Genomic DNA, 13167 nt, shown 5'->3' on the forward strand with positions numbered 1-13167 from the left:
TAAAATTGTGCTAGGGAAAAGTTAAAACTTGTTAGCAGCTGTTCACCTGCGCAGTTCCACACACTACTTTGAAAAGCTAACTTTAATTAATTGCTGTTGCTGTAATAAGTGTAGAACAAATACAGTGTTTTGTTGTTTTTTTGTTTGTTTGTTTGTTTGTTTTTTTAAGGAACCATGTCTTTCATTCTTACAGTCTACCTCTATATCCTCATCAACATTCCCAAATTTTTTTTTTCTGGTAACCCTGTTAGACAAATCATTCTAGAGTGCAGACATGTGTTTACTGTCCAGGCAGAAGGAACCACACTGACAAGCTTACTGACAACATATATGCAGCAATACTCTTCATCCTCTCGTCAGGCAGCACTCGCCTCTGCCTCTCCCCTCTGTTCAGCCCAACATTGATAAGCCTGTAAGCACGAAAGCATTTCACAGCTGCAGCCCTTTCCCAGATGTTCAGAAGGGCTCTTGAGAGGCCAGAAAAACAACAACAGAAGTGTTTACAGCAAACTCCATCAAACAGGAAAAAAATAAATAAATCAGAAAAATCAGGCAAGAAATGGCAACTCAGAAAAGTACGTGTGAGCAAATCCAGCCACAAACAAGATGAATACCTGTTGTGTATTAGGCGAAATATGGGGAATATCTATTGGGCTTACGTGGAAGGCCCTTCCCCATTTCTGGAAGGATCGGTGACATGTAATGCAGTAGGCGTACACGAAGGGCATAGTTGATGTAAGTGTGTGTTTGCTTTAATAAATCGCCATTTTCCTGCTCACCACCTTGGTGTTACTTTGGTAATTGGCCTAGCTGCGAACTTCTAGGGAGTTAGGGTCGTAAAGTCATCAGCGGCTGTAAAGTCTTCAAATACCCACACATGAAACTATGCTTTTCAGGTTTTATACCAAAGCACTACAAAGCTTTACCAGTGTAAATTCTGTTCACTGTAAGAGAAAGTACTTGAATACCAAATAATACAAATGACTTAGCAAATAGGCTGTGGTTAAAAAGCACACTGACTACAAACAATGCACACGTGTATCACTTCCTCACACAAACACATATCAGTTCCTCTCCTAAGACTCATTTGCTGTGCAAAGCTGCAAAGTAAAATGAAATAACATTTTGCCATTTCTATTTAAATCAATTGGTTACTAATCTGTTATTTTTTGCACTTGTTTCTCAGAGATTTTTTTTTTAGTAAAGTTATTTTCACACTTCATAGTAAAAAAACACAAAACTTTCACTCATATTTCTGTGTTTTTCAAATGTTAATTTATACATGAAGTTTATTTTAATATTATTTCTTTTAAATTACTGAAACAGACTTAGAAATTCAAAATGTTTTCTTCACTCAAATGTGCAGAGCTACATCAATATAAAAAAGTGAAAAAAAACTATCCTAAATTCAATACATGATGAAGCAACATCTTAAACTAAAAAACAGCTTTTATTAAAACACAATACTGTATTAAGAACTAAAATACAGATTTGTTGAGAAGCAAAGTAAGTAAAATACCTTTAACCTCCAGTTATCTCCTACTTCAGTTTTGATCCTGTTTAACCAGTTTTCGTCAAAGTACACTGGATCTCTGAAATACAAAAAGTAGAGTATCTGTTAAAAACAGTTTTGAGAAACTAGGAAGATACCTTAGCAATTAGGCTCCTATCTTATGCTGATGTTACCTAAATGCCTGTCTACCTCTGTATTCTATATATGGCCTATACACAACAGCACAAATTACCCCTGCACCCCACAGCACAGCCCTGTTTGTGCACCATGAGTAGGTCATGCTTTGGAAGACGCAGCTGGACTTGGAGTGTGCTTCTTCAGTTCTTCCTGTCTGTAAGTTCTTCCTTTAATTTTCAGTTGGCACTGGAGTAGTGTTTGTTTGCAGTGCTTGAAAGTATGGAAAAATACTTAATTTTTCACATATTACAGATCCCTACTGCTATATTCTGATTGTAAATATACTCTTTCTACATGGAAAGCCTGAAAACGAACAACGTATGCTCTACGCATACTGTGAGAACAGTTAAAAAGCATCTCTAGAGTGAACATCAAGAACACACTTCTCTATTATTTAATTTACCACATACGATCAGTTTTTGCAAAATCTCTTCCCACAGTGCCCTTGGCCAATAGTTTTGTGAATGCCTTTGTTAAAAATCAGTCTTTCTACTGTCTGTACTCTTGACAATGCAGTCTAGATACAGACAGAGAAAAGAAGAATGCCAACTGCTTGTAAAGTATATTTTCCAGTATATTTCCATAAACTTCCTTCCTCCTCTACAGGCACTTTGGATTAGCTGTATGTTCAAGACCATTTGTAGGAGCCTCCTGCCCCAGTAAGGAAAGGCTCATGTCTCAAACAAAAAATAAAAAATGAAGCAGTCAATGTCTCAAACAAAAAATAAAAAATGAAGCAGTTTTTTTTGTTTTTTGTTTTTTGTTTTTTGTTTTTTTTTTTTAAATTGAATAAAGCTCTTAAGAGTCAGAGTGGTAGGCAAGATTAGAGTCCCACAGCAACTATTCTAACTTATGGAATTACAGGACTGCATTTCCTGTACTACTAGATTTACAGCTCTGAAGATAAAAAGGTTCTACAACTGAGCCCTTCCCTTTTTGTTTTTATTCTTTTTAGGGGCAAGATGAGACGAAAGCTCAAAAAAAAGAAAGGGAAAAGGGAAAAGGGAAAAGGGAAAAGGGAAAAGGGAAAAGGGAAAAGGGAAAAGGGAAAAGGGAAAAGGGAAAAGGGAAAAGGGAAAAGGGAAAAGGGAAAAGGGAAAAGGGAAAAGGGAAAAGGGAAAAGGGAAAAGGGAAAAGGGAAAAGGGAAAAGGGAAAGGGAAAGGGAAAGGGAAAGGGAAAGGGAAAGGGAAAGGGAAAGGGAAAGGGAAAGGGAAAGGGAAAGGAAAAGGAAAAGGAAAAGGAAAAGGAAAAGGAAAAGGAAAAGGAAAAGGAAAAGGAAAAGGAAAAGGAAAAGGAAAAGGAAAAGGAAAAGGAAAAGGAAAAGGAAAAGGAAAAGGAAAAGGAAAAGGAAAAGGAAAAGGAAAAGGAAAAGAAAAAGAAAAAGAAAAAGAAAAAGAAAAAGAAAAAGAAAAAGAAAAAGAAAAAGAAAAAGAAAAAGAAAAAGAAAAAGAAAAAGAAAAAGAAAAAGAAAAAGAAAAAGAAAAAGAAAAAGAAAAAGAAGGTGAGTCTGGAGATTCGAGCACCATCTCTGCGATCACATATATAGCAGATCTGCAAACTGTATCAGTGATTATATTAGGACACAGTCTTTGAAGACATATCTTGGTCCTGATTCATCACCTCTCCTGTATTCCGTTTTCTGCACAATGTCTTCTTCACAGTGTACCAAGGTCTTCAAGCATTTCATCAACATACACCAGTGGAGTGAAATCATAAACAGCAACATTTCTCTACTGACACATTTCAACTACTATTTTTACATTCTGTTACAGACTCTGGTGAAGATCATGACACATTTCCTCTGACATACCATCTGCAAACATATAGCTGGAAGAAAGGAATTAATTACTGGTTAAACCAATGACTCCAAATTGCTCCCATTCAAAAACTGTGCAGTTCTAGCACAGACAACAAAACTCAAAAGTATGAGACAGGAAAAACAATGTCTTGTCCAGAGTTTCATCTGGGTTTGAAGTAGACATTTTCCAAACAGCTTTTGAATGGCCTTTCTGCCCTCAGAGGTGAGTAAGTCAAAGCACAAAATTAATTCAGTACATACTGGATAAACCAGAGATGAGAAAAGTTCACGTTTTATGTTTAATAAATGTATCTCTTTATAAAAGGTCTGTATTTGCTCAACTTTCCAATTACAACAAGATCATTTGGAAAAAAAAAAAAGAAAAAAAAAACACCAAAAAACACCTTGAACTGCTTCAATTGGAGCTCTGATGTTCAAAAAGGTTGCTAGTGTATTTTGGATGGATACTCTGCTAATCACAAGCAGGCTGTGCTCAGAGACCCACAGCTAGCAAACACTTACCAGCTCAATAAGAAAGCAGGTATCTGTGCCTCACCAGCAAAATATAACAACAACAACAAAAAAGAAATACAAATAAATAAAACCACTGGGTCCTTCTTAAGGACTTAACCATTTTATTAATTATAGTTGGTCACAAAGTTCAGCTGCTTCAAGACCACAGTGTCATGAATATACCAAATTCTTGATTTACCATTTTAACTGTAAATAATTATTCTTACTCTACTACTATACTGCTCTGGCAGGGTGATGCTACATACTCCATCTTCAACAATAACGACATAACAGAAGAATCACAATATTTCATGATCACCTACAGCTCTGGATGTCTTTACATCAATAGTAAATTTAAAAATGTTGTCGGTTACTACTGCAATTAAAGTAACACATGCAAATGTGCTCACTTTATTGATGAAGTTTTGTGCTGCCTACACCCTTATATCATAAGACAAAAAAGATCCCTGGGAATTACATCTAGTGTAAGCATAGTTGTCATTTTCCCCAGATCTCTTTGTTTTTTAATTTTATTGTATACAATTCTCATGGAGAACTAAGGGCTCATGGAGAACTCAAGGTCAAGAACCTAGTAAGCAATCCACTCTAAATCACAACAGCAGTACGAACAGTGTCACCAATTCCCTTCAGGAGCATTTCAATCCATGTCACAAGACAATCAGCAGCATACTTCAAAAATCTTTTGCCAGGTTGGCATCAACAATCAAGCAAATTTATAATGATCACCTCCTTTCTTCATATTTAAATCACCTCAGAATCATTCCAAGTGTGTTGTTATTATTTTAGTTCTGCCCTACTAAGGTTCAGAATCAACATTAACAGCAGCACTTTTTCCTCCATATTGAGCCAACAGAATTAAAAACCTGTAACCAAAAGTTTTCCATTAGAATTTCTAGAAATGCTTTTTTATAAAAGGGTTTCCAGACATTCTTCCCAAAGCTTTGCTAGTTCATTCACCACTTTTGATGAAAACAAGCCTCCCTCTGCTGAAACTTTGGCAATCACAAGTCAATCACAACCAGAGCTCTTGAACTCCCTTTGTCCACATCATAAGGAAAGGTGCTGTCATTTCTTACAGCAATGTTTGGAAAAACATTACCTAAGCAAATACATATATTTATAGCAGAGAACTGAGCAGCCAACGTAAGAAAATGTACCAGTTCTATCTGAAGATATACTCCACTAAACAAGAAGCCAGAAAACACAACGGAGTACCACTGTTACTTTGAGGTTATTTGTATCCAGTATTTTGAATGGAGGAGGTTCTTAAATCTATACCCAAAGTTGGGGATTCTACTGCTCTAGATAACTTGCCAAGTTTATAAAAGCACTTATGTATCAGTTGATTGCTCTCAATAGCACTGCAAGTAACTGGGACTTTTCTTTAGAGTACAAGATACTTCCGCTGTTGTCAACAGTGTTATCACTTTATGTGATGCCACTTATCCAACTTATTTTGTATGCAAATTTCCCTTTCTTTAAGCAACCATTTCTCCAAATCATAGATGCCAAGAGACAGAAATATTCTTTGAAGGAAAACCAGCCCACTGCACATAACACCTGATTATTACTCATTTTAACAGCGGTGTGGCAAGCTGCTTTGAGATATATCTGTTTACTAAAAAGATCCCTCTAGAAGGAACACATGAAAGCATGGCTTTTGTATTTTGCAGGTGTCAAAACATACACAGTACACTGCAATGCGCAATATCACAAATGAATAATTCAGTAAGAGGGGTGCAACACACAGGCTACAAACAAAATATTAAAAGAAGAGGAACACTGAACAGTTTCCAGAATGGGATAAAAGGAAAACTTTGCTTTTCTGGGAATATCAACGGACAGTAGGAAAGAGATGAATTCTTCTCCATTAGCTCTGGAGAACTCCTTTCAATCACACTCTAACCTGAAATTCAAAAATAAAGGTTTTATGATAATACAGAGAAGGTGTCTTTCACTATTTTCACCAAGACCTGTTTATTAACATCAGAATCTGTAAGTAAAACACTCATGCTTGCTTACATAAATCACAGTTCTGTCATATGATATTGCACAGTTCGTTTCTGAATGGCTTCTGAAGGTATAATTCCTTCTATAAAGAAAATTCTGCTATATGAACTGATATTTCTGCAGAACGGCCTCTTACTCACACTTACAAGCACAGGCGAATACCTCGAGGGTAAAAATATATAAAATAATTTTTTTAAGATAAATTATTTATAGGAAAAGTATTAAAATTTGTTAAAATTCCTTATGCATTATTGGAGAACTCTAAATAAGGGGTAGTCATGCCAAGGATACACAAATTTCAAGGAACATGCTTTTTAAGAACAGTAGTCTACTGCTCTTAATGGATTAAGAAAGACGGAGTTTAAGAGGGTTTGTGCCTTCTTATCTAGATAATAAATTTGTCTTTTTGCAATTAACTTGATGAGGGATTTTCATATTGAAGGCTAAGTTTTCAAGTTTTCACTGAAAATGGAATCTGTTTCTTATGACATGGCCCAGTTCGCTCCTATTTAACTTCAATGCCAGATTTCTCCAAATGATCTTTATCAACCATCTGTCTTGCTCATACACACTTCTACACCTGAAAAAAATTTCTTCTGTGTACTTACTGTGACAGCAAGGTAACCAGTACTGGTAAAGAAGGGTAGGCTAGAAAAGCTTGTTTTACACCTGCTTTGTATGTTTAAACATTCCCTGACTCTGAACTAAGTACTTTTCCTCTTACATCTGTTTGATTATGACTTCATTAAGATTAGCAACATTTCACCACTAGTGCCAAGTTTGAAGAAGTTTTGTTTCTGTAAAAGTAGGCAGTTGTGGATATAGGTTGGCTACACTTCAGATGACTACCTGCAGTCCCCATCTTCGATTAGTCTGAATTAATGCATTTCAACCTATTTGACCTTAGAGTTCAAAGAGACAAAGCCATTACCTAGTGCAACACCTATTATTCCCCCATTTGTTCTCAAGAATTTATTACCTCTGGAAACAATGAAACCAACAGCTTCAATTCATCACTGGATTTTATCACTCGAAACTAATTCTACCAATCCCAGTAACTTGGGACCTTAGTTATAACCCTATTCACTCTTCAGTGAGATTACGGTTGAATAAATGCCTTCACAGCTTCCTAAAATAAAGGCCAAAAAAGAAAAGTTTTAAGATAGTTATTTGAAAGCTATGGAGAAGAAGTATATTTGTCACGTCCCAGGTTAAAGTACTGTCTAAATGAAGGATTAGTCATGCCTTTACAGAATACCAGCCAAGTCTGAATCAAAATACATATCCATCAGACACATTCATAAATAATAAATCTGTATGCATGTAAATAATTAAATAATTTCTTACATTTTTTGAAGAACCTGGGCCATCACAACCCCACTCGTTAGATCTTCCACAGTGTGGCATGGTGCCTCAACATTAAATGTTTGGATCTGGGAGAGAATGAAAAAGGTTATGTACTTTCAGTTCAATGTCAATCAATTTTTAAACATTAAAAAAAAAAAAAAAAAGCTACCTACTAGCAAATGGAACAGAGTAAAACCAACACACTTCTTTCAGGCGCTAAGAAGAAAGAAGCTTAAATTTAATTGCAAAATAAGATATTAACCACAATTATAGGTTAGTATCTTGATTTTTGGAAGTACAAACACTGTAAGTTTAACTACAAATGATGACAGCACATTTGCCAAAAAATAATTTTTTCCACCACATTTTATTTGGCATTTCTCTCTCTTAAATACTTCCGGAGCACCTAGTCAAGTATGTTCAGGTACATCCTCCCACCCCCGGTGAACATATAAAAGAAATTCTGGTATTAGAAGTTAACACTAAATAACCAAAACTCTTATAAGTTTCCCAAAATCCTAAGACTTAACTGTTCCCTAATATTAGACATAGGAGCAAAGCATAATGCTGCTAAACCCTAGCAGATCCATATAGTATCAGTGTTCTAGTTATTTTGGTCTGCTTAGTTAACAAAGTGACAGGCATCAATTGCAAGTCCATAGTGTGACAAACTCTGGCCTTCAGATGGAAACTAACATATATAACTGCTGTTATTCAGAACTGCAGAAGAGGAATAGCAAGATCCACATGACAGAGCAATTTGATGACAGAACTACTACACCTAAGAAATGAGCTAGGTCACAATTTTCCCTCTATAGACTGTGCTCTGAAAACACCAACACAAACCTAATTTTCTGAGGATGCCAGGTAACATCTTAGAAGAATTATGTAGGAGTAAGAATCTCTTTTTAAAAAATACAACAACAAAACACAAGTCAATATATACAATTTCTGTATGGTTCTGTTCTAATCCGTTTTCATGCTTACAACCTTCAGGCTATTCTGCAGCCCTCCCCCCACCACCACAGGAGCAAAGCACAAAAACACAAGGGAGAGCTCTTCATTTCTCTTTTGATGTGGAAAAGAGCCTTCTGCATCAGCAATGTCTTTTCAACTGGTCTAAGGTACCCAATCATTCAAAATAAAATAAACATTGGTTTTAAGGGATGTAGATGAGTTTTCCTAAAATATTTTTGATTACATGACATTTAGAGAATATCTGCCCACTTCTCTCTGCTGTTATTCTCCTTTCACGGAAGACTAGGCTTCATAGTATGAAACATTACTTGTACGCAGTAGAGATAAGAAAGCCTACAGGACAGCTTGCAACTTCAGGCTACATAAATATCAGATAACATCAACTGTTGTTTTTTTTGTGAACATAATGTACAATTCTCCTGCTTTACTGGAATCTGAAATACTAATGTTAATGTAAGCCATTTCCCAGTAAACATCCTCTAGGTGCGTATCTTACAGTTCAAGGCAATTCACATAACAAAAAATCATGTAGGTTCTTTCTTCCATGGAAAAGACACTCATATCAATGTCCAAATTCTCAGTTACTTGGTAAAGTCAAATAAGCACTCTAGCAATATCACCATTTAAAATTTCAAGAGCAAGCATCTCAAGTGAATGTTCCTTTCTTCCATTTACCCAGGAAGAAACAAAACCTAGTGCTTGATTTGTTAAGGCAATAATGGCGCTCTTGAAAAGACAAAAAAAGATGAGCTCTCTGAGTCCATCACCGAGCAAACCAAACAGCCATCCATAAAAAGTCGTGAATGATGCATACAGTCCAAGAACAAAAAAAACGACTGTGTGGCATGCAAAACAGACAAAACTGATTTATATGCCCTAAGTAAAATAGATAAATAGATTTTCTTACAGCTTCATTTGAAATACTACCCAAAAATTCCTCTCTTACCATAGAATCTGGGTACCGTAACAGATGAACTAGACACTCAACTAAACAAACAACAAAAACACACACAGCAGAAAAAAAAGAAAAAAAGAAAAAAAGAAAAAAAGAAAAAAAAATGGAAAAAAACCACATAACAGGATATAAAATAAATTGCTATGTTGCCAGAAACTTCCATTTACCTAGAATCTCTGAATTATGGTAATACTATCAAAGGAATATCAAGCAATTCTGTGACAATTCAGCAACACTACAGACAGAAAACAATGATTTCTCTCTCATGAAAGAGTTTGCAATGACATTGAAGATGCTTATGCTTGAACTTCAAATATAACAACATTAAAATTTTCAAGTACAAACATGAAAACTTTCAAATTTTGCATACTATCCCTTTAAATTATCAAAGCTTTAATTGCTGTCTGTTGCACAACAGCCAAACCAAAAAAATCACCTAAGAGCTTTACTCTGTTGTTTTCAAGTACAGTCAAAGCAAAATGATATTTCCAAATGCACAATACTGACAATTAAGGTCATTACCCATACTGCAAAGTAATCTAAAGTCTTGAAATTCATTTTGCATATGGATATATGAAACACCTCCTTGACTAAGTAAAAGTGAAATTAACAGACACTACTATGTCAAGGCAGGGAGGGAGTTTGCTTACTGTTTTCCAATGACAGAAAAACAAGGTACAAGCTCTGCTGTTTTCTGATTTTATCATAATACATATAAACAAAAAAAGGTCAAAACTGCCAGTAAAGGCCAGAATACGGCAAGTTACCCATCTGAACTACTTATTCCACACTCACACATGCAAGACCACCACTGAAGACAGCTGTGCTTTTTATTAGATGAGACAGATCAGAGAAAAATTACCATTAGTTGCACAGCTTGCTCCTTGGCATACATACCTTTGTAAGAAATACTATGTGTTTTTTTCCTTTCCTTTGCAAGCAAAGACACTTCAACTGAGATGTTTTTAACAGCTTTTATTCAGCTCTTAAAAAAAGAAAAAAAAGAAAAAAAAAAAAAAGTACGGTATCTTCTTTATATCCTTCAGGCACAGGAAAATAAAAAAATTATGTCAAGCTTAAACTGTGAGTTCGTTCTCGGATCATTCCACAAAAAGCCAGCCCACTCTAAGAGAAAGCAGAATTCATTTTCCAGAAAGGAGAAGAATGGTGAGAATGTGGCAATACTAAAGCACAGTCCAACTGTAGAGACAGAACAGGTTTTTTTGGTTTGGTTTTCTTTTTTCTTTTCCTCTGAAAATGCTGAAATGCTTTTCAGCAAGACTTGCCCTCATATGCTGCCCTTCCTGTGCACTGCAATCTCCTGCCCCAAAGACTTCTTCATCCTGCTGGAACTGTTCCTGCTTCTTGAGTCTGCAATACCACAGTTCCCCAAAGTTTTAAATTCTTTCTCTGTTATGATCCCTTTTTCTGCTTCTTGGACCTCTATATGGAACCTTGACAATAAGATGGATGCACTAATTGACGAGGCAGGCTGAGGAAATAGGGAAAAAAAACAAACAAAAGATCAGCCACTGCCCCACTACGCCTTCCTACTTTCCATCAATTTCCACGTAAGAACTCAAAAAGGTATTGTTAATTTATTTGTCCAAGCACTAATTCAGAGCACTGGTATACAAGGCCATAAACATAAGCAGTCAATTTCTACACAGAACTTTAAAAAAAAAAAAAAAAAAAGTATTGCAAGTGATTGTTTCAATGCAAAGGGGCTCTATTACTGGGAAATGAATCGCTGCAAGAACTCAGGTCCATGGCAAATCTGAACTACAGTTCTAAATTACATCATGTGACTAACCGGGATTTGTCAGATACTGGGGAAAAAAGGAAGCTACGAATTTCATGGAAAAATATTCATGATATGAAGGTGAGAACTAGACAAACTCAGTGCCCAAAATACACTAGCTGAAGTTCAGGATGTGGTTGTGGTGGAGTATCTAGCACACCAGGAAGCTGGAGGAAGAAAGGCACAAAAAATAAAGGACAAAAAACAAAACAAAACAAAACCTCCAAAATTCCTCCCTTCTTAACACCAAGAATGAAAGCTCTGTTTTTTGTATAGTGATTATATCCACAGCTTGCTTTTTTACTGATGGAACAATTGCATAATAATAACTATTTATTATCTTCTCTATAATATCTAAAATCTCTTCAGAGGATCTTAGGTAATAAAAATACTAAGTTAATTTACACATAAAGGCAACAAGAGGTAATGATCAGTTTCCAGACAGATACTGTCAAGGGTAGAGTACCTTCCAACACTTCCTGATGCTTTAGAATTATTTGTCCATTAACTATACTTTTGCAACTGGCTATGCAGGATGACAACTCGCTGTTCTGTAGAGCCCACATCAGCAAAATCACCACAAATGAAACAAAGCACACACGGCTGAGATGAAAAAGGCAGCTAAAACATGCAAAAGAAAGGAAGGAACCAGCCTCAGTGGCATGCATGCAAATTGCAACAGGCCGCTCGCAATTATACTTGAAAGAGTAGAATCTTCAGTAAGGTTTCATCACTTTCTTCACCCATTTTTCTCTACCTGGCTGGCAGCGCTGCTATCTTCTCCTTGGATAACCATGCCGTAAGTTATTTCACATTCATTCCAAGACTTCAGTAGGCCATATACAGCAAACAAACAGGATTCAGGCACTCAGACAACCAGCAGTTTCCTTCACGAATTCAGATTTAGGAATATTTTTATTTGGTTGGAGACTCTCTTCATTAAAATCTCAAGCAACTTTTTTAGGTGCTGCAACGACTGAATAAGGAAATGACAAGGCCTTTACATTACTGGCTGTGGTGTTTCACACCAATTGCAAGCTCAGCCCCACCACACTGCTCTAACTTCTCAAAAGAGCCGGGGGAAACAACACAATGAAGAACAGATAAACAGGTTGAAATAAAAGCCAGGAAGACACCATTTACCATTACAGGCCAAACTTTCAGTGTAAGGAAGTTGATATAACTTATTGTCAATTAATAATAGAGCAGAGCTGTGGGAACAAAAATCAAATTAAAACCACCCTCCCCAAAACCATCCCCTTCTACTTGCTCTCCCAGGCAGCACACAGGAACATTCAATGGGCACTGTGCTCAGTCCATAGAGCTCCCTCCATCTGTGTCACTCTTGCCCAGTCCCTCTGTGCTCCAACATGGCTCCATACCACAGGGCACCTCCTCCCTTTGAGCAGCGGTGGGTCCCCAGGCCATTCCACCCCTCCACAGGCCGCTCCCCAAGGACATATGATTAAGACAATGAACAGATAAATGTGCTGATGAAAAAACAATACTACAGAGCATTTGTGATAAACCTAATGTTCAACATGTAAAATGAAGGCCCAACGTAGTTAAGCCTAAACCAACAGTTTTTTTGAGTTTTCACCGACCTAATCATTCTTTATTTAAAAGTAATGCTTACCACTGATGCTTTATATTATGTTCTCAAAATACAAGCTATCAGTCAGTGCAAAACTGCTAGAGCATGACTTTAACACATTCTAATTTATAGGATACATGCAGTCCATTAAGAACCAAACAACTCCTAGGTCTAAAAACAGCTTCTCATGGAAAAGAAAACAGATAGCACAGCTTATAGGAGAACAATTTCCTCCACTGAGCAGAGTGTAAAAATTTACACAGTATCTTGAGTTGATCAACTAACACCATTTCAGCAGTGTAACACTAACCACCAAGCACAGGAAGTGTGTCAGTTTCAGTACTCAACTTACAGAAGCCAATATGGCAGTATGAATATGGGGTGCATTTTCACTAGAGGAGGAAAACAGGACTGTTCTCTGAAGGTAGATGTCAACTACAAGAAGTCAAACAGGGCTCA

At 36.4% G+C, this 13167-nt stretch overlaps 1 protein-coding gene across 2 annotated transcripts in view; it reads right to left on the reverse strand.

Moving 5' to 3' along the window:
* The window catches only part of LOC140264654 (protein Hook homolog 3), an 83767-nt gene that overhangs the window by 61936 nt on the left and 8664 nt on the right, over positions 1 to 13167 (reverse strand). For both annotated transcript variants that reach the window (XM_072360563.1, XM_072360564.1), the window contains exons 2-3: positions 7381 to 7466; positions 1520 to 1592 (exon numbers count right to left, since the gene is read on the reverse strand). In XM_072360563.1, the coding sequence (XP_072216664.1) occupies positions 1520 to 1592; positions 7381 to 7466 (159 nt within the window). The remainder of the gene's footprint in view (positions 1 to 1519; positions 1593 to 7380; positions 7467 to 13167) is intronic.

The sequence above is a fragment of the Excalfactoria chinensis genome, chromosome Z, assembly GCF_039878825.1.
Source record: "Excalfactoria chinensis isolate bCotChi1 chromosome Z, bCotChi1.hap2, whole genome shotgun sequence".
Classification (NCBI taxonomy): domain Eukaryota; kingdom Metazoa; phylum Chordata; class Aves; order Galliformes; family Phasianidae; genus Excalfactoria; species Excalfactoria chinensis.